At 41.7% G+C, this 27892-nt stretch overlaps 1 protein-coding gene across 1 annotated transcript in view; it reads right to left on the bottom strand.

Moving 5' to 3' along the window:
- MANBA (mannosidase beta) overlaps nt 1-18323 on the bottom strand; it is a 119602-nt gene extending 101279 nt beyond the window's left edge. Inside the window, 4 exon segments of the mRNA NM_001285691.1 lie at nt 2632-2802; nt 4804-4909; nt 7476-7570; nt 18118-18323. Coding sequence (NP_001272620.1) covers nt 2632-2802; nt 4804-4909; nt 7476-7570; nt 18118-18294 — 549 coding nt within the window. The 5' untranslated portion in view covers nt 18295-18323.

Below are 27892 nucleotides of genomic sequence, written 5' to 3'. Positions count from 1 at the left end.
AATCATGGCATCCAGTCTCATCACTTAATAAAAAAAGAAAAAAAAAAAAGACTTAAGACATTGACACAGGTAATCAAAGCAGAATTTTTCTAACTTCCGCTTCATAAAAGAAAAGAAAAAAATTTCCAAAACACAGTCAATTAAAATGTGTGAGGTTGAGTTAAGCTTTTAAAAGAGAGCAAGCACCACAGGAAGTATTGAGATCTTCCTGAAGGGAGCACTTGCAGAATAGAGCCTAAGGATCTGGCCACACTGTTCTCATTTAAGCATTTGATATTATTTCCAAAGTTCTGTACTTATCTGTAACAGAGAAAATTCAGTTTCCATTACAGAGAAAAACAAAGAACTAAAACCATTTCACAGCATCTGTATCCGCATAAAATCAGGACTTAAAGATCACATGTTCAAAATGAAGACCATCTTGGGGATAGTTACTGTAGGGCTTTTAAGTTCAGATATGTAATTATTTTATTAGGGATACAGAGAAAGAGGAGGGCAAAAATATTTAACATCTTCTAAGGCAGATTATTTTCCCCAGCAAGGGTTACAAATCACTCTAATTCATATAATCTCTCCAAATAAAAGTTTTCACTTATTCAAAAATATTTGTGCAGTGCTCTCTCTGTTTCAGCCTGGAAGTATATTAACATACCAGACAGAAACAGTCCTTCTGCCTACAGCACTCACAGTATATAGCAAGAGATTCAGGCATTGAACAAATAGTCACAAAGGAAAATAAAGGAAACTAATTGAACAAACAGTCATAAAGGAAATAGCCAGGGAACATATAACAGTGTCAAGACAAGTTCCCCTGAATAATAGTGACTTAAATAGAGACTTGAAAGGTGAGTACCACTTGTCCAGTGTGTTCAGGGGAGGGGGAGTGAAGGCACGCTTTCAGAAGGAACAGCATGTATGAAGTCCTCAAGATGCTAGAGAACATGGTGCATTCCAGGAAATGAAAACAGCGGGAAGAGACAAGCAGAAGACTAGAACAGTGGGCACGTGGGCCAAACTTAGCTAAGAACTTTGGGCTTTAGCCTAAAAGCAATGATAAACTGTTGAAGCGTTTCAAGGCAGGGCAGGCGGGGGTGCCACGATGATTTTTATCTAAAAGGAACACTCTGGCTGTTCCTTGGGCAAATTAATTGGAGTGAGGCAAATGAGGTCACTGGGTACCAGCTGTGCAACCAGAGCAATACCTGATACAAGAAATGGTAACAGATGGAACCCAAGTGTGGGAGTAGAGATGAAGCATGAGCAGATTCAGTAACTACTAAAAAGGTAACATCCGCATCATCAAAAAGACTTCTGAATCTCTTTTTAAAAAGAGACAGGGAGGTGTCAAAAATAACTCTGAGGTTTCTGGCTTGAGCAACTGCTGCAAACGGTGCTCCATTCAATGAGACAGAGAGCCGTGGGAGCAGGGTTCAGATCCCAAGTGCAGTGTTGGACACAATGGGCTTTAGGCTCCCATGGGATGTATAGACAATGGAATATTAGTCAGCCCTAAAAAGGGAAGGAAATTCTGGCACGTGCTACAATATAGATGAACCTTGCAGACATCATATTGATATCAGAGTATGATATGACCCAATGAATCACTTCTAACTTACAGAATACAGCAGTGATGAGAGCACGTCCAAAATTAGGTTATAAAAGATTGTTTACGTGAACTAAGTCAGTCACAAATCGACAAATATTGTATGATTCTACCGGTATGAACTATCTAGAGGATTAAAACTCTTAGAATCTGAAAGATGGTGATTGCCAGGGGCTGAGAGTTGGGGGAAAGTGGGGAGTTGTTTTTTCAATGAGTACAGAGTTTGCTTTGCAAGATGAAACAGTTCTACAGACTGATTTCACACAACGTGAATATATTTAATACTACTGAATGTACACCTAAAAGAATTAAGATGGTAAATATTGTGTTATGTGTATTTGACCACAATTAAACTTTTTAAAAATAAAAATAAAATTAAAAACTAAGTGTGACATAATATACTAATTCATCCCTGTATTAGTCATCTAGATTGAGAACAGACTCAAAGGAAATTAATCACCTGTGGCTTTATTATCTTTTGTTAGATGTTATGAGAACCTGGCAGGAAAATATCACACATCAACAAATGCATGAACAGTTGCAGAAGGCTAGTAACAACTATTGCTCGTAAATATGAACCTACAGTCTGATGTAAACCTTGATAAACTTAAGTGCTTTTAAAAAAATTGAAAAGGGGGAATTCCCTGGCAGTCTAGTAGTCAGCATTCTGGCCTTCCACTGCAAGGGGCATGGGTTTGATCCCTGGTCAGGACACAAAGATCCTGTAAGCCTCGTGGTATAGCCAAAATAAAAATTGTAAAGGTGCATTATCAGTCACCTATGTTTCTTCTTTTTCCAATGTTATCTAAGTTCTTAGGTACTCCTCAAGAAGGGAACCTAGAAAGAAATGTTCTCCTCAAAAATTCATATAACTTTTGGTTCTTACTTCTAATTTTCACTATAAATCCCACTAAGGGGCAAGAGAGAGATGCCCGTCTTCTGAAATACAACTGGAGTCTTCAAACAAGCATTTCATATACCATCATCCCATCCTTAAGGCCAAAGCCCCTCCACTGTGAGGCCTTTACCTTGCGAATAAAGTTGACATGGCATTCACCATCCTGCACGGGTGGAGGGCAGTTGGGGGGCACCCAGTAGGCAGTGTGACGTTCACTTCTCTGGTTCGCATATATCACTGGTGACTGGAAACGCACCTCAATGATGTTCATTGCTTTGACCATATGTGTAATATCAAAGCTCTAAATTAAACAGAAAGAACAAATATGAAAGCATCCTCATGTATAAAATTTTAGACATAGGCAGAATGTATGAAAGATGCATAAAATAATTGATATATCTTTAGGTCTAGCCTTTTTGCTGAAGAAAGAACTTCTCCAAGATAGTATAACTTCAGTTCAGTTCAGTTGCTCAGTCATGTTTGACTCTTTCTGACTCTTTGTGACCCCATGGACTGCAGCACGCCAGGCTTCACTGTCCATCACTGACTCCTGGAGCTTACTCAAACTCATGTCCGTCAAGTCGGTGATGCCATCCAACCATCTCATCCTCTGTCATCCCCTTCTCCTCCTGCTTTCAATGTTTCCCAGCATCAGGGTCTTTTCCAATGAGTCAACTCTTCGCATGAAGTGGCCAAAGTATTGCAGTTTCAGCTTTAGCATTAGTCCTTCCAATGAATACCCAGGACTGATGTCCTTTAGAATGGACTGGTTGGATCTCCTTGTAGTCCAAGGGACTCTCAAGAGTCTTCTCCAACACCACAGTTCAAAAGCATCAATTCTTCGGTGCTCAGCCTTCTTCACAGTCCAACTCTCACATCCATACATGACCACTGGAAAAATCATAGCCTTGACTAGATGGACCTTTGTTGGCAAAGTAATGTCTCTGCTTTTTAATACGCTATCTACATTGGTCACAGCTTTTCTTCCAAGGAGCAAGCATCTTTTAATTTCATGGCTACAGTCACCATCTGCAGTGATTTTCGAGCCCAAGAAAATAAAGGCTGACACTGTTTCCACTGTTTCCCCATCTATTTCCCATGAAGTGATGGGACTGGATGCCATGATCTTCGTTTTCTGAATGTTGAGCTTTAAGCCAACTTTTTCACTCTCCTCTTTCACTTTCATCAAGAGGCTCTTTAGTTCCTCTCCACTTTCTGCCATAAGGGTGGTGTCATCTGCATACCTGAGGTTACTGATATTTCTCCCAGCAATCTTGATTCCACCTTGTGCTTCATCCAGCCTGACATTTCTCATGATGTACTCTTCATATAAGCTAAATCAGCAGGGTGACAATATACAGCCTTGACATACTCCATTTCCTATTTGGAACCAGTCTGTTGTTCCATGTCCAGTTCTAATTGTTGCTTCTTGACCTGCATACAGATTTCTCAAGAGGCAGGTCAGGTGGTCTGGTATTCCCATCTCTTTCAGAATTGTCCACAGTTTGTTGTGATCCACACAGTCAAAGGATTTGATGTAGTCAATGAAGCAGAAGTAGATGTTTCTCTGGAACTCTCTTGCTTTTTCTATGATCCAGCAGATGTCGGCAATTTGACTGCTGGTTCCTCTGCCTTTTCTAAATCCAGCTTGTATAACTTAGTTGCCAACTTTTAGTTATAACTGATCACATTCTCCTACCCAGACGTAGATTTCTAGGTTTTCTCCTGCTATTTTTACTGAGAGATGATGGTCCTAGGCCAACAGTGCTAACAGAGACTATGTTTAGTCCTGGAAAGTCTGCTCTTGCTATTTACATATGGCTTTGAGTTGCCAAGTATTTCCTAGATACTTCATACTGACCTGACCCTCTGGTATGCATAGCATGTATTTCTAAGTCATAAGTTATTTTTGTTTTGAAAAGTCTACCCTTGACAGGGAAGAGAGATCAGGATACAATCTCTTAAGGTAACACTTCCAGAAAGGAAGGAACACTTCCTTTTCAAAATGGCTTGTCAGCTGTCATTTCCCTTGAAACTCTGGATTCCAAACAACAGAGAAGGGAACAGCATTTTCAAACATTTCCTATGTGCCAAAAACTAAACCAATCATTTCATACAATTAACTCATTAAATCCTCACAATAATTTTATAGGGCTTGAGTGTCTTCATCATTCAACAAATATGGCAACTGAGAGATAAAGTAACTTACCCATTGCATCAAAGGACTTGTTCTCACTCGTGATAACAATGAACACAAATACAAACAGTGGTTCTTTTTAACCTGATGTCATTATGTACTTACATATCTTCTGAACATGTTGTCTGTTTTGCCAATGGGAACACTGTTGAGCAGGACTACTGCAACCGTATCGATACCCTCAAAAACCAAATTTACTTTATTCCATTCGCTAAAAAAAGAGATTTTTAAAACAAGATGAATAAAACATTAACTTAGATAACTAATCTTTTTTTATTAAGAATGAAAGGAATAAATATTTCAGAGAAAATATACATTCTTGGAAGGCAATTTTCAATAAAATTTTCACAAATACTGCTTTAGTACATTTTTATGTTGAGTGATCCAGTTTAACTTTCTTGATAACAATTCAATCATTATCAAATCATGACCGTGACTTCTAATTTCCAAGCATTGACTTTTTCCCTAGAACTTCACAAAGTTCTCATTTGAATCAAGTTCAATATTGATAACAGACACAAAACATTTTCACAAACTATTACATTTACTGACGGTAAGAGAACATATTAACCAACTGGCAAGTATCTATGAGTAAATATTATGTGCCCAGTACTCTGCTAAGCCTTACAGAGAACTAAAACAGTCTCTGAATTTAAGGAATCTGAAATCTGTTTAGCATTCCAGCCTAAAACACAGGAAACAAAGAGAAAGCTTTCAATCTCTTCTACTTTGTGATATAGTCTTGATGAATAGACTACAAGTGATATCAGAGTTTATGTTATAAGGAAGGACTTCAAGAAGGAAACAAGAGTTTAAAGAACAAAATAAATAAAATGTGGCATATGCATACCATAGAATAGTATTCAGCAATAAAAAGAAAGGAAGTACTGGTGGACATGACAACACAGATGAGCTTGAAAACATCATTATGCCAAGTGAAAGTAGCCAGTCACAAAGGAGGTATACATTGTACACGTCCATTTCTTTGAGATTTCCAGAAGAGAAAAATGCGTAGAGATGAAAAATAAATAAGCAGTTGCCTAGGACTGGGAGAGGAATAGGGGGATGGGGATGCAGGAAGTGGTACGGGATTTGTAACAGCAAACAGCATTTTCACAGACAAGCAGAGAAGGTTAAACTTGATCTGCCAATCAAAAGGAAGACATTCTCATTCTTAAGCGAGAATATCATGGTAAAATAAACATTTGGGGGCTTTCCTGGAGGTCGAGTGGTTAAGAATTCGCCTAGCTGGTTCAATCCCTGGTCTAGGAAGATCCCATATGCCTCAGGGCGACTAAGCCCGTGTACCACAACTGCTGAAGCCCAGGGCCCGTGATCTGCAACAAAAGAAGCCTGGCAATGAGGAGCCTGCACACCCAACTAGAGAGTAACTCCCACAGCAACAACGAAAGCCTGAGCACAGCAACAGAGACCCAGGGCAGCCAAAAAATGGAATCAATAAGAATTTGGAAGAGCTGAATCTAATGTTTCTACATACAGAAGACGAGAGAATACAAAGATAAAGCAAGAAATCTTAGTAGGTAGCACAGGCCTAATGCCAGGTATTAAGGCCTAGGCAAAGATACAAAGGCCAGGTATAAAGGCCTAGGCAAAGGTGGAAACTTAGAAATGAGGAGGCAGGGGCTGAATCAAGAGAAATGATGGGCAAAAATTAACAGGACTCAGAAACAGGCCAAATTCAGGAAGATGAAGAAAAGATATGATAAGCCAAAACCTCCTTGGGCATGGGAGATTGGGATGATGATATTATATTAAGAGAAACAATGAGGTGGTTGGAATCTAATGCAAGCTTTAAGTCAGACAGTCAATTGGCTAACTAAATGTTGAGTTCAGAATGAAAGAGGACCCCCTATTGGAGATATTTTAAGTATTAGCTGGAAATAAGGGTCTGGAACACTGTAACTCCATGATATTGAGCACTATTTTCTGGCTTTATTTCTCTTTTAAGAAGCTAGTGATTAATTACGCCCCACCCCACCCCCAAAAAAGGTCATATTAAAAGGACAGAGGGGTTTTTTTTAACAATAATGATGGTAGATATTAATATAATTATGTTGAAGCCTCCAAGGTGGCCCAGTGGCAAAGAATCTGTCTGCCAATGTAGGAGACGCACGTTCAGCCTATAGGTCAGGAAGATCCCCTGGAGTAGGGAATAGCAACTCACTCCAGTATTCTTGCCTGGAAAATTCCACGGACAGAGGAGCCTGGCAGGCTACAGTCCATGGCATTGCAAAGAGATGGACATGACTGAGCAACTCAGCACACGCACACATAATTGGGTTACATTCTGCTACATAGGACATTACTGAAAACTATACCATATCTTTCCTCATGTCCTCATGATATAATATAAGGCCAATACCACAGTTTCTGTGGCTGGTTAACACTATATCAAACAAATGATGTATATCTAAGCCTATTTGACAATATTGTAAATATATACACTTTATGGATTACTGGGAGAGCAGGGAAAAGTAAAGGCAGATAAAAGAACTAAGTCTAGGTGATGCCATTATAACCACTGGAAAAAAATGACTGAATAAGAGATAATTCTGTGACTGATGACCAGCAGCACAATCCTCATACACAAATCAAAACATAAAGCATATTTTCACTTTTACAGTTCAGGCTTTAGTATGATAATGTAATCTAAACAAACAAAAGATTACTGCAAACAGAAAAAGAAGTTCAAATAATAATAATAATAAATGAATAAACAGACATAGATATAAATATAGATATACACACATATGTACCTCATATCAGAGTGGAGTTTAAATTTCTTGATATAGGTCCAGTTATCCAAGGCGATCCATCTGTAGTCAAGGTTATTAAATCTGTAGTAAGGATCCTGTTGATAAAAAATACAGTAGGTGATTAAATATGCAAAAATAATTAAATAAACTAGTAATGATAGTTATTTATTATCTAAAAATCATTGAACTCTTGGCCTAGGATTGCCAAGCATTTCATATGCTGGCCCATCCCATCCTCAAGGCTAAAGCTCTGTCTGTTTAAGAGATCATTACCTTTCAAACAAAGTTTCCATGTCATTAGCATCCTAAAAATACTAAAAATATTTTTAAATGTAAAAGTCTAACAAAGTACCTGAGATGAAAGCACAATGAGCTGTAACTATTACAGTTTCCTTAGGGCTTCCCTGTTGGCTCAGATGGCAAAGAATCTGCCTGCAGTACCAGAGACCTGAATTCAATCCCTGGGTCAGGAAGATCCCCTGGAGTAGGGCATGGCAACACACTCCAGTATTCTTACCTGGAGAATCCCACGGACAGAGAAGCCTGGTGGGCTACAGTCCATGGGGTTGCAAAGAGTCAGACATGACTAAAGCACTAGCACACACATAGTTTCATTATCAAAGAAATACGTGGAGGTGCGGAGATGAAGACTGGGTTCTCCACACATGTGGAGATGAAGATTGGGTTCCCCTGTTAAAACCAAACACAGAACCTGCAAGGTCACAGCAGAAAATGGATGGCAGCACGTTCAACGGTGTGACGCCATCAGGCACTCACTGCTCTCTGCTTCTCACTTTGCATTTTGCTGCCACTATCCCAGCTGGCTTACCCGGGGGGATGCTTCCTCTCTGTCGCCCAAAGATCAGCCAAACTCCCCACTCCTTGGATTTACTCTGCATTTACGAAGTTATTTTTCACTCAGCTTTACTGTGTGTGCATGCTAGGTCGCTTCAGCCATTTCCAAGTCTTTGCAACCCTGTGGACTGTAGCCCACTAGGCTGCTCTGTCCATGGGATTATCCAGGCGACAATACTGGAGTGGGCTGTCATGCCCTCCTCCAGGGGATATTCCCAACCCAGGGATCGAACCCGTGTCTCTTACCTCTTACATCTTCTGCACTGGCAGGTGGGTTCTTCACCACTAGCACCATCTGGGGAGCCCTCAGCTTTACTATGCTATGCTTAGTCGGTCAGTCGTATCCGACTCTTTGTGACCGCATGGACTGTAACCCGTCAGGCTCCTCTGTCTATGGGGATTCTCCAGGCAAGAATACTGGTGTGGGTTGCCATCCCCTCCTCCAGGGGATCTTCCCAACCCAGGGGTCAAACCCAGGTCTTCCACATTGCAGGCGGATTCTTTACCATCTGAGCCACCAGGAAAGCCCAAGAATACCGGAATGGGTTGCCTATCCCTTCTCAAATCGGGGTCTCCTGCATTGCAGATGGATTCTTTACCATCAGAGCCATCAGGGAAGTCCTCAGCTTTACTAAGTGAGCACAAAAAGTATCTCTCCAGAGAACATGCAGGCAGCATAGATACTGTCAAACTCACAGGCTTCATGTTTCTTGTACTAGCCTAGACCAGGTCTGCAAACTACAACCCATAGGCCTACTGCAGCTCACTATCTGTTTTTGGGTGGCCAGTGAACTAAGAACAGACATGTATTAGTAAACTTTTCCAGGAGCACAGACAGGTCCATTCCTTTGTAAATTACATACAGCATTTTTCACGCTATAATAGCAGAGCGGAGTAGACATGACGGAGACCAAATGACGCCTAAAACAGTATTAATAATATCTGGCCCTTCATCAGCCTCTGCCATGGGTGACTGGCCTGCTGGGTGTTCACAGATGCTATTCTTTCTGAGGGTCCAGCCCCAATTCCTCCTGTTCATAATACTTACGTCTTTCTTCCCTTTCTCCTTTTCTACCCTTTACCTTCCTGATGAGGGCTCCCAGGCAGGAGGCAGAATGGTACAAGAAGCTTTTCAGTTCATCTGTCTGTGAACAACACCACAGCTACACAGAGGGACACCGGGCAGGCTCAGAGGGCTTCTCATCTCTGACTGGGCCAGGGCCAAGGGCAATTTCCTCAGGAACTCCAAGGTGAGAGGGAAAAGCCAGCTTTATCTACATTCCACAGAGGTAAGGGCTGACCACTGACAACAGCCAGTTGGGCACCTGCCCAGGGCACAAAATGTAAGAGGCACTATAACATCACTGGGTGTGTATCAAGATGGAAAGAAAACTGTCAACCAGAAACTGCTCCTGACTGGAAGAAACATTTTGATATCACAGGGGCAATCAGCAGTTGACCAGATTTAACAACAACCAATAATCACCAAACTGACTTTTAAGGTCTGGTTAACCCGTGAGCTTTTTATTCTGCTAAATGGGGTGCGCCAGGCCCAGCCCACTTGCTTGCTTTTCTTCTCTTCCCCCACACATGGTGCCCAGCACTTTCCACTGAACTAACGTGAAGTAAATAGTTAAGGACACAGGTTTGAAGGGGCACCTAAATATAAGCCTGCCCATGTATCTCCACCCTGCCCTATTTATAACTCTACACTATGGACTCAATCCAATATAGTTAAAAATATCAGGAGAAGGAAGGTGTGAAGGCTAATGTAGTTGCAACACTTCAACTTGTTAAAGTTCAACCTGCTCACATCCCCAGGGATGGCTGCCGGGGCAAAAGACTGCTTCCTATCTCCCAGATCCTTGAGGGAACTGGGATATTGAGCTCCAGGGGGTAATCGCTTAAGATAAATTTTTTCTAGAAAAGGAGAATTTAGAAATTAAATATTTCCTATTTCTTGAAACAAGCAAATCTGGAAAGGCTAGAGACTCAGATCAGTTCAGTTCAGTTCTGTCGCTCAGTGGTGTCCGACTCTTTGCGACCCCATGAACCGCAGCATGCCAGGCCTCCCTGTCCATCACCATCTCCCTGAGCCGGAGTTCACTCAAACTCATGTCCATTGAGTTGGTGATGCCATCCAGCCATCTAATCCTCTGTCATCCCCTTCTCCTTCTGCTCCCAGTCCCTCCCAGCATCAGGGTATTTTCAAATGAGTCAGTTCTTCGCATCAGGTGGCCAAATTATTGGAGTTTCACCTTCAACATCAGTCCTTCGAATGAACACCCAGGATTGGTCTCCTTTAGGATGGACTGGTTGGATCTCCCTGCAGTCCAAGGGACTCTCAACAGTCTTCTCCAACACCACAGTTCAAAACCATCAATTCTTCAGTGCTCAGCTTTCTTTATAGTCCAACTCTCACATCCATACATGACCACTGGAAAAACCATAGCCTCGACTAGACGGACCTTTGTTGACAACGTTTGTCATAACTTTCCTTCCAAGGAGTAAGCATCTTTTAATTTCATGGCTGCAATCACCATCAGCAGTGATTCTGGAGCCCCCAGATATAAAGTCTATCACTGTTTCCATTGTTTCCCCCTCTATTTGCAATGAAGTGATGGGACCAGATGCCACGATCTTAGTTTTTTGAATGTTGAGTTTTAAGCCAACTTTTTCACTGTCCTCTTTCACCCTCATCAAGAGGCTCTTTAGTTCCTCTATACTTTCTGCCATAAGGGTGGTGTCATCTGCATATCTGAGGTTATCGATATTTCTCCCGGCAATCTTGATTCCAGCTTGTGCTTCTTCCAGCCCAGCATGTCTCATGATGTACTCTTCATATAAGTTAAATAAGCAGGGTGACACTATACAGCCTTGAGGTACTCCTTTTCCTATTTGGAACCAGTCTGTTGTTCCATGTCCAGTTCTAACTGTTGCTTCCTGACCCGTATACAGATTTCTCAAGAGGCAGGTTAGGTGGTCTGGTATTCCCATCTCTTTCAGAATTGTCCACAGTTGATTGTGATCCACACAGTCAAAGGCTTTGGCATGTAAAGTAGAAACAGATGTTTTTCTGGAACTCTCTTGCTTTTTCCATGATCCAGTGGATGCTGGCAATTTGATCTCTGGTTCCTCTGCCTTTTCTAAAACCAGCTTGAACATTAGGGAGTTCGCGGTTCACGTATTGCTGAAGCCTGGCTTGGAGAATTTTGAGCATTACTTTACTAACATGTGAGATGAGTGCAATTGTGAGGTAGTTTGAGCATTCTTTGGCATTGTCTTTCTTTGGGATTGGAATGAAAACTGACCTTTTCCAGTCCTGTGGCCACTGCTGAGTTTTCCAAATTTGCTGGCATATTGAGTGCAGCACTCTCACAGCATCATCTTTCAGGATTTGAAATAGCTCAACTGGAATTCCATCACCTCCGCTAGCTTTGTTCGTAGTGATGCTTCCTAAGGCCCACTTGACTCCCCATTCTAGGATGTCTAGCTCTAGGTGAGTGATCACACCATAGTGATTATATGGGTTGTGAAGATCTTTTTTGTATAGTTCTTCTGTGTATTCCTGCCACCTCTTCTTAATATCTTCTGCTTCTGCTAGGTCCCTACCATTTCTGTCCTTTATTGTACCCATCTTTGCATGAAATGTTCCCTTGGTATCTCTAATTTTGTTGAAGAGATCTCTAGTCTTTCCCATTCTATTGTTTGCCTCTATTCTTTGCATTGATTGCTGAAGAAGGCTTTCTTTTCTCTCCTTGCTATTCTTTGGAACTCTGCATTCAAATGGGTATATCTTTTCTTTTCTCCTTTGCTTTTCACTTCCCTTCTTTTCACAGCTATTCATAAGGCCTCCTCAGACAGCCATTTTGCTTTTTTGCATTTCTTTTTCTTGGGGATGGTCTTGATTCCTGTCTCCTGTACAATGTCATGAACCTCCATCCATAGTTCATCAGGCACTCTGGCTACAGACTATATGATGCCAATTATATGATGTTCTGGAAAGGCAATGCTATAGAGACACTAAAAGCATCAGTTTCTACCAGAGATAAAGGAGGAGAGAAGGATGAATAGGTAGAGAACAGAGGATCTTTAGGGCAGTGAAACCATTCTAAATGATACTATGATGGTGGGCACACATCATTATATATTTGTCAAAATCCATAGAATGAATGGTAATATAAACTATGGACTTCCAGGAATAACAATGTGTCACTGTAAGGTTCACTGATGGTAACAAATGTACCACTCTGACAGGAGGTGTTGGTAGTAGGGCAGCTGTTCATGTGTGGGGGACATATAGGAACTGTCTGTGTTTTCCATTTAATTTTGCAGAGAACCTAAAATTGCTCCCCCCACCAAAAAAAATACATAAAACCTATTAAAACACTACTCTAAGGGCAAATACCTTACTCTCTCTAAAATAAAAGTTGTGGAGGCTCACATTACATTTATAATAGATATTGCATATGCTAAGCAACCAACTTAATTTAGTTCCGGAGTGGTCTGATCTCCTCTGCTCCTATTAAAATTGTGAGTCTTGTTTAAAGCAAACAGCAGCTCAGCATTACCTCTGATGAGTAAGGACCCCAGTAAGTAACGAGTTGTTAAAACAAAGCCATGAACCCTTAAAACAGTAAGAGTATCACTTGTTGACCATTTACTTTATATTAGCCTCCAAGATAGAGAAGGCAATGGCACCCCACTCCAGTACTCTTGCCTGGAAAATCCCACGGACAGAGGAGCCTGATAGGCTGCAGGCAATGGGGTTGCACACGACTGAGCGACTTCACTTTCACTTTTCACTTTCCTGCACTGGAGAAGGAAATGGCACCCCACTCCAGTGTTCTTGCCTGGACAATCCCAGGGACGGGGGAGCCTGGTGGGCTGCCGTCTTTGGGGTCACACAGAGTCGGACACGACTGAAGTGACTTAGCAGCAGCAGCAGCAGCCTCCAAGATAGTCACTCATTTACTCTAATCCTCATAACAAAGATGTGCAGTAAATACCATTTTATAGCAGAAGAAACGAAAGCTCCAAAGGGTGAACTGTCTTTCCTGAGGTCCCATGACAAAGCAGAAGTACATCCAGGGATGAAATAAACTTAGCCCAACACCGAAGTCTGCATTTTTTCAACTGAACTACAGGGCTTCATTCCCGATTTACCCACTTTTATGCCATCTGGTACCAACCATTGTATCTGGTACCTACCCTTTTTGGTAGTGTATGGGTATTTACAATATATTTTCAATGTGCGCTTCTGCTCAGTTGCTCAGTCGTGTACAACTCTTTGCAATCAATATATTTTCTTATATTTTTAAGTGTAGATTTGAGTAGGAAAATCTTTATAATGGAGTCTATGCAGTTATTAATACTTTTTGAAGACTATATTTATAGAAATTTATAGATACAAAGAGATATTCATCATATATTTTAAATGAAGTAGCTTACGAAACCATCTCAGGGATTGACTTTGTATTTTATATTTCTCTGCATCATTTTTGTACAATAAGTATTGAACATTTATTATTCTTTTAAAAAGAATTTTAATGTAGAGAATAAGAAACTTGTATCAATATATGAGAACTCTGTGCATGATAAAAGTAATGTTTTATTAGTGGACAAAAGAGAAACTGTTCAAATCATGGGATAAAAAAAATTGCTTAATTATTTGAAAAAACTCAAATGGATCAAAATTTTGAATACAAACATACAAAAGAGGTAAAATAAAAATACTAAAAGGAAAAAATACAGGTAAATATTTAATTAGGAGAGAGAAAATTACTTACAAAGCATAATACCAAGACAGCAACAATCATAAAAGAAAAAACTTTATAAGATTTCAACATATAAAACTTTAAAACATCTATATAATAAACTACATCATTAATACATGAGAAATTTTGAAAATACATAAAAAGAGATCTAACAAATCTATATTTTAAAAGACAGTCAATAGAAAAATAGATTAAAAATAAGAATAAGTAATCCTGAATCACAAATAACATAAACATATAAAAATTATTAACCTCACTAGGAAGTAAATTGTTTCTATTTTGGTTTTTTAAATCTAGCACTTAAAATAAGCACTCTAATAAAGTCACGACAGGAGCATAAAACCAGTACAACTTTTATGGAGAACAATTTAGATGTATATAGTAAAAGAAAAAAAATGCATATTCTTTTCAATCAGCAATTACACTTCTAAAAATTTGTCTAAGAAAATAAGAATGTATACTAACTAAAATTTAGCTAAAAAATTTCCCCATCATTGCAGAATAAAATCCAAAGTTTTTCGCAATGGCCTATGAGTCCTTCATGATCTACCCTAGAGGCCTACTTTGAACTTATCCACCTGCCCTGGAGGTCACAGGGTTATAGCCACACTTGTCTTTTGGCTATTTCTGTAGCTCACCAAGCATGTTCCTGTCTCAAGGCCTCTCCTCTCCCCACTGCCATCTTTTCTTCCTTTTTTTGCTGGAAGTGCATTTTGGCTTAAACTGATCTCCTCAGAAGATCTTTATCAAAATGGCTATCTTTAACCGCTTTTTAAAAAATAGACCTTTTCCAATCAGCCTTCATTCTCTCTTCCTTTAACCTGCTTTATTTTTTTCAGTGTACCAGCTGTCACTATATTATCTATTAATATCTGTTTATTATTTATCTCCTCCACTAGGATGTCTATTGGGACAAAAACTGTTTTCTTCACCACTTGATTCTGAGAGGCAACTCCTGGGTAGGTTGATCAGAAGTCCAGGGTCCTCCAGGAGGAGAAAGGGGTCCAGAGTCCTGGAGAAGGAGCAAGGGGTCTGGGGCTCTCAAGGAGAAAAAGACAAACTTATTTTCTACATTGCTTTGTTTTAGACAGTATAACAATGTGTCTTGCTCGAGGACATGTTTCTCCTTAACAAGAAGGTTTTCTTTTTTTGTTTTTGTTTTTTTTTTTTAACAAGAAGGTTTTCTTTATCTCAAGACTTTGTGGGAGTGGGTCTGGTAAGACCTTTCTATTGTTAGTTCTAATCTTGTTAATTTAAGATATATATTGTGGGAGTGGGTAGTGTGGGGCGCTCTAGAAGATAGGGGTCTGGAGTTCTCAAGAAGGAGAAAAGGACAAACATTTTTTTCTTTAAGTCCAGAGCAGATGATTGAACAACAAAACAATTCATCTTGCTCAAGGATATGTTTTCCCTTAAACTCTGTACCAATGATTATATGACAATAATGTATCCTTCTTGAGGACTTTCCTCCTTCTTAAGAACCTTCTGACTAATCCTGTCATCTTAAAAATGTATATTATGAAAAAAAATGTATATTATGGGAGTGGGTCTGATAAGATCTTTCTATTGTTAGTTCTAATCCTGTTATCTTAAAAGTATATTGTAGGAGTTGGTCTACAACCTTGAAACATTCTTTTGGTTTACTGTAATGACCAAGTGAAAAAAGTATATAACTCCCTTTCTAAGACTAGCCAGTAGGGCACTCTCAGTCCCCTTCTGATGTTTATGTCAGAGGTTTTTCTCTGTCCCTTTTTCACTCCGCTACACAAAAGCTCCTGAGTGATCAAGCTTGGTCCCTGGTCCCGAAGCTAAATCTTCTTCGGAGATCATGAATCCATGGTTCACCATAAGCTACCAATTCCAAGCACCTAGAATAATGGAGGTACCAAATAAATATTTATGAGACAATTAGGTGAATGACGTCAAGAAGGTATATTCAAGTTCTCACATAAACACCATATGTAGGCCAGCATCTGCTCTAAGCTATAGAATATTTCCCATCACCAAAAATGGATGTTATAATGAAGCAGGTAGAATAACATCATATTACTCAACATGATACTTGATGTAGGTTATTATCAATAGTCCTGGAGTTCCCCAATAGCCAAAAGCTCCCCATCTCTCATCTATCATTTAAGACCTACATTTGCCTTGTTGTTGTTTAGTCACTAAGTTGTGTCTGACTCTTTTGCCACCCCAAGGATTGCAGCTCACCAGGCTCCTCTGTCCATGGGATCCTCCAGACAAGAAAACTGCAATGGGTAGCCATTTCCTTCTCCAGGGGACCTTTCCAACCCAGTGTCTCCTGCACTGTGGATGGATTCTTTACCACTGAGCCCTTCAGGGAAGCCCACATCTACCTTATTGAAACTTAAAGTTTCCCTAAGAATTTATTAACAGATCTAACAGACATTGTAAATTGTTCCCATGAGGAAAAGTCAGTTGTTTCAGTCTATGAGCACATTGTTCACTTTAACAAGTAATAACAGGTTTCTTGGTATGCAGCCCTGTAACATGGATCAGTATGCTGATTTACTACAGCCACTAGTGATTTCCCATTGCCTTATTTTAATCAGGAAAATGAGGCAAGAGAGACACTGCAATATAAGCACAAGCATCTTCACAGTATGAGTTAGTAAAACCTTAAGGTACCAAGGTCCATGTCATAAGCAGTTTGTTAACTAAAAATAGTTTAAATACTTAAGTTTGAGAATGACTTACTAAAAAAAAAATAATAAACAGGACTATGGTCAGTGACATTTACATTAGTCTTCTCTGAAACACATTCTTGAAAAAGAGCTAATGATACCAGATCAGAAATCTGCATAACCTGTCAAGTGTCCTGTCATTTCAGTAAATTTTGAATTATATTCGTGACAGTTAACTCCAGTGCTTTAAAAATACATGATTTTTCAAACCACCAGGGGAAGTGTCATACAATACAGAAGGCCTTGAAGTCAGGCCAGGCTGATTTAGAATTCCCTTTCTGCCACTCAAAGTTGCTGTGTGATCTTGGGTACATTCTCTAACTTCTCTGGGCTCCATAACTCATATCATCCATAACATGCAGATAAGAAGACTTATTCTTTTAGAGTGGCAGAAACGGAATTCTAACCCAGCCTGGCCTGACTTCATAGCCTCCTATACGGTGTGACACTTACCCTGGAGTTTTTAGGAGGATCAGAACAATGTGTGCCAACCACTTATCAAGGACATCTTGTCCCAGGCAAAGCCATTAAAGACGGGCAGCAGATGGAAGGGAAAAACAGTGGGAAGTGGCAATCTGTTTGCAAACCTCTACCCACAGGCAGCCGAACAGGAAAACGTCCTCCACAAGAAGTCTACAAACTGAAGCATCTATTGGGACACACACACCACATCGCATGCACTGCAAGGAAACAGCATCTTTCTTCATATCCCACCAACCAGCCTTAGCAGTTATTTAGCCTTTACACTAGCACTGACAATCCTAACCTTACACTTGCGGGTCTCTTCTCCTCAGCCTATGTGCTGCTGTATCAATTCCAAATCTGACCCTAGAAGCTAAAACGAAAAACTAAGGCATCATTGAATATAGTTAACACTTGGCAAAACACTATCGTCCCCTGCAGTGTTCGGGTAGTTGAAACACTTATCCTCCGCCTTAGGCTCCGTCAGTGACATGTCCTTTCAAATCCACGCTTCAGCGGAGAACCATGGCAATAACATTGCCAGTATAACTGCCTGAAGCTCCTCTTTCCTGTGTTACTGCGGCCCGAGTGTGAGGGTGGCTCAGTCTCCATCTAGCCCGGACCCCAAGGGTGCTCTTCGCCAAGAGTAGATACATTGCCTCGCCACCCTGCCCCCGCCTCACGCCCAACCCCCTGGAGACCACAAGAAGCAAAGCGGAAGTTACTGCCAAACCCAGGAGAACACCGCCGGGCTCGGGGGCGGCCAGGCTGTTCCTGGGCCCCTCTCACCGCGCAAGGGACCTGGGCGCAGATTCCTGGCGGGGCGGCCGCACACAGTACCTTGATGATCCGCTTGTTGAACAAGGCGCTGTGCACGCAACCGGGAACGGCCGCGGGCAGCTGCAGCGAACCGTTCCCGTTGTGGATCTTCCAGTTTCCCCGCAAGCTGATGCTGACCACCTCGGTAGCGAAGCCCGCACCGCACGGCGCAAGAAGCAGGAGCAGGCGGAGGAGCATGGTGTTGGCCGGTACCCGACACACGCACAGGGCAAGAAACCGAGGGAGGCGGTGGGCAGCGGAAGCCACCCTCGGCTTGAGCTCTGGATGTCCCCGCCCCGGGGCCCGCCCCCGGTCCCGCCCCCGCCCCCGATTCGCGGTCACGCCCCCAGGTCAGCTGAGCTATAGGCAACTCAGCGCATCTCCAGGTCCGCAGGCGTGGTGGCAGCGCGGAAATCGCTCGGTTTGACGGAAGCCTGCGATTGCTAGAGCGGGAGCCGCTGCACCTGTGCTCCGCTCCGGGCTCGGATAGCTCTGGGCTCGGACTGCCGCGGTCTGCGTCCTCCTCTGAGCTTATTCCAACTGCTTCGGCGTCTGAACGGAAGGCGAGAGCCATGCACGGTAATTGGGACACACGAATCTCTGGGCGCAAAGTGGCGCACAGCCTCGGGGAACTCAGGGACAGACAGTAGTGTGAGGAGAATACATCCAGAGACGCTCCAAAGAACAGAAAACCAAGACACCCCATCACTTCAGTTTCCCCCAGTTTCCCCAGACCCTCGTCCGTGCTGCAGGGGTCTCCCCGGCGCGGGTAACGCGCATCTTTTGCTGCTCTACAGGTTGGTCTCAAGAATAGTCGGCGCAGTAAACAAGTATAAATACTAAAGTACCTATTCGTAGGGTTGTTGTGAGAGCTGAGAAAATTCGTGTACAGCGTGCAACATAGAGCCCAGCCAGAGAAAATAAAGCACGTTGGCCTGATGTTCGTGGTCTACAACCTTCTGTTTTGTAAAGTCACGCAGAGGAGGTTCCTGACGTTCGGGAAACCTGAACTAAAATGCACAGGCAAATTTAAAATCCTCTGTCGCTCACTAGCTGTGGGACTCAGGCAAGCCACGAAATTTCTAATACCCCTCTTCTTTGAACTCAAAAATGGAGACAGTACTCTTTTCTCCGGGTTGTGATCAGCATACAATGAGTTAACATATTTGGCTGTCCTAGGAATGCCAAGATACCCCAAAAATACCACAGGTTTATGTCAAGTCTCATGGCGGTGCAGTTTCCCTGAGTCCCAATTTTGCAACTGGATGTAACTGTGATCTGGGAAGTTAAGAAGGAATTTCACATTGCATAAAATAGACTGACATATGACTGTGTTGATGTTATCTGCCTTATCCCTATATTTAAGCAAAAGTCTTTGAAGAGAAGTTCTCCATCAAATCCAACCTTTGTTTTGCCTTACGATGGCCTTGGAGTTGCCTGATTCTGTAGACACAGGACGGTATTTTATTTTTTTACAGTCAGTGTTTTCAAAAGCCTAGCATCTTGGCTTTTAGGGACATTTGGATTATCCAGCCCAAGCCTCTGGCTTTACAGCTGAGGGAACAAGGTCCAAAGAAGTCAGGTGACCTGTCAGATGGTCAGAAAGGACCCAAACTCACCTTTCCCAGCTCTCATCTCCTTGCAGTGGGGCCCATTGATGTTAAGGGGGAAAAGCTCTGGCTGGCTCAAAGGCTTCTTCACTCCAGAAGCATTTTTACTTCTAATAGGAACGGAGCTCTAAACTCAAATTATATTCCCTGATTCATGACATTAAATGGCCAGCCCTAGTCTGTTCAGAACTGATAACAAGACTGCTGGCAGCAAGGGTGGCAAAGGGGTGTTTGTTTTTGTTTGTAAATCCCAGAAAGCCCATTAAGCCAAGTCAAAGGAAAATCCATCTCATCCCTGTGAATATGTTTGGATATATTCTGTTATTCTATTACAAGCATTTTAGGGCATCTATTTAAAAAACAAGAATAGAGACTTAGCATTCCTCCTTTCAGCCCAAGACACAAATATGACATCATTAGGATTACTTCACTTTGAAAACACATTGATCCAAATTCATATAATGTACACCACCATGAGTGAACCGTAAAACTAATGTAAGCTTTAGACTTTGGGTGATAATAATGTGTCAAGCTCGGTTCATGGATGATAATAAATGTACCATTCTAGTGGGGGATGTTGATAATGGGGTAGGCTGTGCATGTATGGGGGCAGGGCGTATATGGGATGTCTGTATTTTCTATTCAGTTTTGATTTAATAGAAAATTGCTCCATATATATATATATATATATATATATATACACACACACACACATACTATATATCCATGGGTCAAAGACATAAAAGACTTTCAGTTACTGTTTTATCATGTCAGGAGCTTAAAAGTCATCACTGTATCCTTAAAAACAAGTAAAAAGCTGAACAAACTGAAAATCACCAGCTTTTGTTAGATCTGTCAGAGACTTTAGGGCAAACTGCTGCCCCCAAAATTGGAGAAAAAGACAGGTGTTTACAGAGAGTCACAACTTACCAGAGCAGAAACCCATGAGTAGAAAACTCTGTGAAAAGCAGCACTAGGGAAGGAAAATCTAAACTCTAATTACTGAGTTCCTGGAGGCTCAGTGTGGGCAAATCTGAGAGTTTAAAAACTCCACAGGAACTCAGCCTTTGTGGGTCTCCTAGGATTTTGTGTTTTGTTTCCAGAACTATCAGTTGTCACATTGAAGATTCTCGGGTATTTCCCTCAAATTTCCAGCAGGGGGACAGGGGAAAGGAACTTGTGAAATACGTGAAGCATTCTGAGGCTACCTCAAGAGAAATTATTTTATCAGAGCCTTACCTGATGGAGTTTTATCAGAGCTTAACACAGAAGAAGGGAAATACCCCTAGCCTTCTTGCCCTAGCTAAGGGGCTGTAAAAAAACACGAGAAACACTTAGGAAATTCACAGCCCAGGGCTCAAGTTCACTAAAAGACTAAGGCCTAATCACAGGACTATAAAAAGCTTCCTCTATAGGCTTCCTCTCTCCTCATGCCCTCCCGCTAAATCACTGAAGGCCTCTTTGCCACTGTTCCTTTCACCCCATACATCATGTATGCCTTTCAACAAAAAAATTACAAGGCAAAAACAGAGCAAGCCCTTGAACGAGACTCATGTGTAGCAGGAATGTTCAGTTGTGTCAGGACAAAGACCTTACAGTAAAGAGAACTACAGACCAATATCTCTCATGAACATAAATGAAAGCATCCCTAACAAAACATTAGCAACCAGAACCTAACAATATATTTTTAAAGTGTGTGTATGTATATATATATATATATACACACCATAAACAAGCAGGATTTACTCTGGGTATGCATGGCTGGCTCAACGTTCAATCAATTAATGTAATTCATTACAGTAATAGGTTAAAAAATAAAAATTACGGAATCTTATCAATAGATCAAAAAAAAGAGATAACTTGACAAAATCCAAAACCATTCATGATAAAAACTCTACACACGTTAGGAATAAAGGGAACGTATTCATCTTGATAAATAACATTCACAAAGAACTAACATTATACTAAATCATGAGAAACTAGAAGTTTTTCTGCTTAGATTAGGAATAAGGCAAGAATGACTCTTCTTGTCACTCCTTTCCCACTTCATATTGGAAGTCATAACTAATGTAATCAGAAAAGAAAAGGAAATAAATAGTATACAGTCTAGGAAGATATAAAACTATCTTGGTGGATGACATGATTGCCTGTGTAGAAAATCAATAACAATAACAAAACTGGAAATAATAAATAAGCAATGTGTAGCAAGGTTGCTGCTGCTGCTGCTAAGTCACTTCAGTCGTGTCTGACTCTGTGTGACCCCATAGACGGCAGCCCACCAGGCTCCCCCGTCCCTGGGATTCTCCAGGCAAGAACACTGGAGTGGGTTGCCATTTCCTTCTCCAAGGCATGAAAGTGAAAAATGAAAGTGAAGTCGCGCATCGTGTCCGACCCTCAGCCACCCCATGGACTGCAGCCTTCCAGGCAAGAGTACTGGAGTGGGGTGCCATTGCCTTCTCTGATAGCAAGGTTACAGGATATACAAGGATATTGGATACAATATCAAGGTTATAGGATATAATATGCAAAAGTCTGTCATTTTCCTAGATACCAACAAGGAACAATAGGAATTTGAAATTAAAAATGTAACACTATTTACATTAGCACCCCTCAAAATAAAATAGTTAAGTATGGGACCTCCCTGAGGGTCCAGTGGCTAAGACTCCTTGCTCCAAAGCAGGAGGTCTTGGTTCAATCCCTGGTCAGGGAACTAGATCCCACATGTTGCAACTAAGAGTTTACATGACTTGCTGAAGAGTTTTTTTTGCCACAGCTAAAAATCCCACGTGCTGCAATTATGACCCAGTGCAACCAAACAAAAATAAGTATTAAAAACAAATTCCTCAAAAATTAAGAAACACTTAAGTATAAATATGACAAAAATGTGTAAAATCTATATGAGGAAAACTACAAAACTCTGGTGAAAATAATCAAAGAGGAACTAAATAAGTGGAGAGATGCTCCATGTTCATGAATAGGAAGACTCAATATTGTCAAGATGTCAGTTCTTCCCAACATGATCTATAGTCAATGTGATCCCAATCCAAATCCCAGCCAGTTATCTTGAGGATTCTGACAGACTGATTCTAAATCTTATAAGAGAGGTGAAAGACCCAGAATAACTCACACAGTATTGAAGAAGAACAAAGTTGGAGGATTACCGCTACCCTATGAGGGACTCAGCTGAACTAGGAGAACTGAGCCGTTAGGCGTCAGAACAGCCGATTAAAGCAAGGGGCCTGGCTGAAAGTAACAGAAGCTGTTAATGACTTATATGCAAGGGGCTAAATCTGGAGAAGATGCCAACTCACTCCTGCCTCATTCCTCCATAAAATGGCATACCAGTCGAGGGTCAGGTGGATCAGCACAGATGTGGCGGTTGTCTCACATAGAGGGAGCCCTGAACAAAAGGCACTGGGTGTTTTATGGGCCCTGAATAGGGGAGGGGAGAGAGGGGGAGGGCCTAGGAGCGGAAAATTGCTGGGTACTGAGTTTGAGTAGGAATAAATACCTTCAAGGTTTCCCACTTCTCCTCCCCAATAAGGAGATATTAGCACAGTCACCTGAACAAGACCTCCGGCTAAGGCCTCAGATAAAGAGAACTAGGAAGGAAGTCACTGAAACTAGGTCTGTAAATATACGAGGAGCATAAACAGTCAGAGGGGCAATAATAGGTCCTCACTGTGACTGTATACCAAGTCTAGTTGGGGAGGACACCTTTCCCTCATGAAACCCGTCAAGTAAAGTCTTTGTAATTGCCTGTGGGCACGCCTGAAAAACCATACTTATAACTTGTGGTCCATTAGGTGTGATAGTGGTAGAGCTATCCATGGAGGATATATTGAGTTTGGGGCAAGCTCTAGTAGAAGAGTCACAGTGTAGACACTTATATTCTGGAGCAAGGCTGTATACTTCACCATAAAGAACTGATCTCGTTGGAAAAAATAGGTGCAGCTGTACTGCTGGATCTTAATAGAGACCAAACATCTGACCATAGTACACCAAATGACTCTGCAGCCTGACCTGAGGATTTTCAGATGAGTTCAGTTCAGTCACTCAGTCGTGTCCGACTCTTTGTGACCCCATGAACCACAGCACGCCAGGCTTCCCTATCCATCACCGACTCCCGGAGTCCACCCAAACCCACGTCCATTGAGTCAGTGATGCCATCCAACCATCTCATCCTCTGTCGTCCCCTTCTCCTCCTGCCCTCAATCTTTCCCAGGATCAGGGTCTTTTCAAATGAATCAGCTCTTCGCATCAGGTGGCCAAAGTATTGGAGTTTCAGCTTCAGCATCAGTCCTTTCAATGACCACCCAGGACTGATCTCCTTTAGGATGGACTGGTTGGATCTCCTTGCAATCCAAGGGACTCCCAAGAGTCTTCTCCAACACCACATATCAAAAGCATCAATTCTTCAGTGCTCTGCTTTCTTTACAGTCCAACTCTCACATCCATACATGACTACTGGAAAAACCATAGCATTGACTAGACGGACCTTTGTTGGCAAAGTAATGTCTCTGCTTTTTAATATGCTGTCTCAGTTCAGTTCAGTTCAGTTGCACAGTTGTGTTCGACTCTTTGCGACCCCAAGAATCCCAGCACGCCAGGCCTCCCTGTCCATCACCAACTCCTGGAGTTCACTCAGACTCACATCCACCAAGTCAGTGATGCCATCCAGCCATCTCATCCTCTGTCATCCCGCCATCTCATCCTCTGTCATCCCCTTCTACTCCTGCCCCCAATCCCTCCCAGCATCAGAGTCTTTTCCAATGAGTCAACTCTTCGCATTTCGCATGAGGTGGCCGAAGTATTGGAGTTTCAGCTTTAGCATCATTCCTTCCAAAGAAATCCCAGGGCTGACTCCTTCAGAATGGACTGGTTGGATCTCCTTGCAGTCTAAGAGACTCTCAAGACTCTTCTCCAACACCACAGTTCAAAATCATCAATTCTTTGGCGCTCAGCCTTCTTCACAGTCCAACTCTCACATCCATACATGACCACAGGAAAAACCATAGCCTTGACTAGATGGACCTTAGTCGGCAAAGTAATGTCTCTGCTTTTTAATGTGCTATCTAGGTTGATCATAACTTTTCTTCCAAGGAGTAAGCATCTTTTAATTTCATGGCTGCAGTCACCATCTGCAGTGATTTTGGAGCCCCCCAAAAATAAAGTCTGACACTGTTTCCACTGTTTCCCCATCTATTTCCCATGAAGTGATGGGACCGGATGCCATAATCTTCGTTTTCTGAATGTTGAGCTTTAAGCCAACTTTTTCACTCTCCTCTTTCACTTTCATCAAGAGGCTTTTTAGTTCCTCGTCACTTTCTGCCATAAGGGTGGTGTCATCTGCATATATGAGGTTATTGATATTTCTCCTGGCAATCTTGATTCCAGCTTGTGCTTCTTCCAGCCAAGCGTTTCTCATGATGTACTCTGCATAGAAGTTAAATAAGCAGGCTGAGGTACTCCTTTTCCTATTTGGAACCAGTCTGTTGTTCCATGTCCAGTTCTAACTGTTGCTTCCTGACCTGCATACAGATTTCTCAGGAGGCAGGTCAGGTGGTCTGGTATGTGCATCTCTTTCAGAATTTTCCAGAGTTTATTGTGATCCACACAGTCAAAGGCTTTGGCAAAGTCAATAAAGCAGAAATAGATGTTTTTCTGGAACTCTCTTGCTTTTGCAATGATCCAATGGATGCTGGCAACTTGATCTCTGGTTCCTCTGCCTTTTCTAAAACCAGCTTGAACATCAGGAAGTTCATGGTTCACATATTGCTGAAGCCTGGCTTGGAGAATTTTGAGCATTACTTTACTAGCATGTGAGATGAGTGCAACTGTGCAGTCGTTTGAGCATTCTTTGGCATTGCCTTTCTTTGGGATTGGAATGAAAACGGACTTTTCCAGTCCTGTGGCCACTGCTGAGTTTTCCAAATTTGCTGGCATATTGAGTGCAGCACTTTCACAGCATCATCTTTCAGGATTTGAAATAGCTCAACTGGAATTCCATCACCTCCACTAGCTTTGTTTGTAGTGATGCTTCCTAAGGCCCACTTGACTTCCCATTCCAGGATATCTGGGTCTAGGTGAATGATCACACCATCGTGATTATCTGGGTCATGAAGATCTTTTTTGTACAGTTCTTGTGTGTATTCTTGCCACCTCTTCTTAATATCTTCTGCTTCTGTTAGGTCCCTACCATTTCTGTCCTTTATTGTGCCCATCTTTGCATGAAATGTTCCCTTGGTATCTCTGATTTTCTTGAAGAGATCTCTTGTCTTTCCCATTCTGTTCTTTTCCTCTATTTCTTTGCATTGATCACTGAAGAAGGCTTTCTTATCTCTTCTTGCTATTCTTTGGAACTCTGCATTCAGATGCTTATATCTTTCCTTTTCTCCTTAGCTTTTCACCACTCTTCTTTTCAGAGCTATTTGTAAGCCCTCCCCAGACAGCCAGTTTGCTTTTTTGCATTTCTTTTCCATGGGGATGGTCTTGATCCCTGTCTCCTGTACCATGTCACAAACCTCATTCCGTAGTTCATCAGGCACTCTTATCGGATCTAGGCCCTTAAATCTATTTCTCACTTCCACTATATAATTGTAAGGGATTTGATTTAAGTCATACCTGAATGGTCTAGCGGTTTTCCCTACTTTCTTCAATTTAAGTCTGAATTTGGTAATAAGGAGTTCATGATCTGAGCCACAGTCATCTCCTGGTCTTGTTTTTGTTGACTGTATAGAGCTTCTCCAACTTTGGCTGCAAAGAATATAATCAATCTGATTTCGGTGTTGACCATCTGGTGATGTCCATGTGTAGAGTCTTCTCTTGTGTTGTTCGAAGAGGGTGTTTACTATAACTGGTGCATTTACTTGGCAAAACTCTGTTAGTCTTTGCCCTGCTTCATCCACATTCCAAGGCCAAATTTGCCTGTTACTCCAGGTGTTTCTTGAGTTCCTACTTTTGCATTCCAGTTCCCTATAATGAAAAGGACATCTTTTGGGGGTGTCACTTCTAAAAGATCTTGTAGGTCTTCATAGAACCGTTCAGCTTCAGCTTCTTCAGGGTTACTGGTTGGGGCATTGACTTGGATTACTGTGATATTGAATGGTTTGCCTTGGAAAGGAACAGAGATCATTCTGTTGTTTTTGAGATTGCATCCAAGTACTGCATTTTGGACTCTTTTGTTGACCATGGTGGCTACTCCATTTCTACTGAGGGATTCCTGCCCACAGTAGTAGATATAATGGTCATCTGAGTTAAATTCACCCATTCAAGTCCATTTTAGTTTGCTGATTCCTAGACTGTTGACATTCACTCTTGCCATCTCTTGTTTGACCACTTCCAATTTGCCTTGATTCATGGACCTGACATTCCAGGTTCCTATGCAATATTGCTCTTTACAGCATCAGACCTTGCTTCTATCACCAGTCACATCTACAGCTGGGTATTGTTTTTGCTTTGGCTCCATCCCTTCTTCTTTCTGGAGTTATTTCTCCACTGATCTCCAGTAGCGTGTTGGGCACTTACTGACCTGGGGTGTTCCTCTTTCAGTATCCTACCAATTTGCCTTTTCGTACTGTTCATGGGGTTCACAAGGCAAGAATACTGAAGTGGTTTGCCATTCCCTTCTCCAGTGGACCACATTCTGTCAGCCCTCTCCACCATGACGCGCCTGTCTTGGGTTGCCCCGCGGGCATGGCTTAGTTTCATTGAGTTAGAAAATGCTGGTTTTAGAAAAGGCAGAGGAACCAGAGATCAAATTGCCAGCATCCATTGGATCATGGAAAAAGCAAGAGAGTTCCAGAAAAACATCTATTTCTGCTTTATTGACTATGCCAAAGCCTTTGACTGTGTGGATCACAATAAACTCTGGAAAATTCTGAAAGAGATGCACATACCAGACCACCTGACCTGCCTCTTGAGAAATCTGTATGCAGGTCAGGAAGCAACAGTTAGAACTGGACATGGAACAACAGACTGGTTCCAAATAGGAAAAGGAATATGTCAAGGCTGTATATTGTCAGCCTGCTTATTTAACTTCTATGCAGAGTACATCATGAGAAACACTGGGCTGGAAGAAGCACAAGCTGGAATCAAGATTGCCAGGAGAAATATCAATAACCTCATATATGCAGATGACACCACCCTTATGGCAGAAAGTGATGAGGAACTAAAAAGCCTCTTGA

This window comes from Capra hircus, chromosome 6 (assembly GCF_001704415.2).
Source record: "Capra hircus breed San Clemente chromosome 6, ASM170441v1, whole genome shotgun sequence".
NCBI lineage: Eukaryota > Metazoa > Chordata > Mammalia > Artiodactyla > Bovidae > Capra > Capra hircus.
This window is presented reverse-complemented; position numbering and strand designations above follow the sequence as displayed.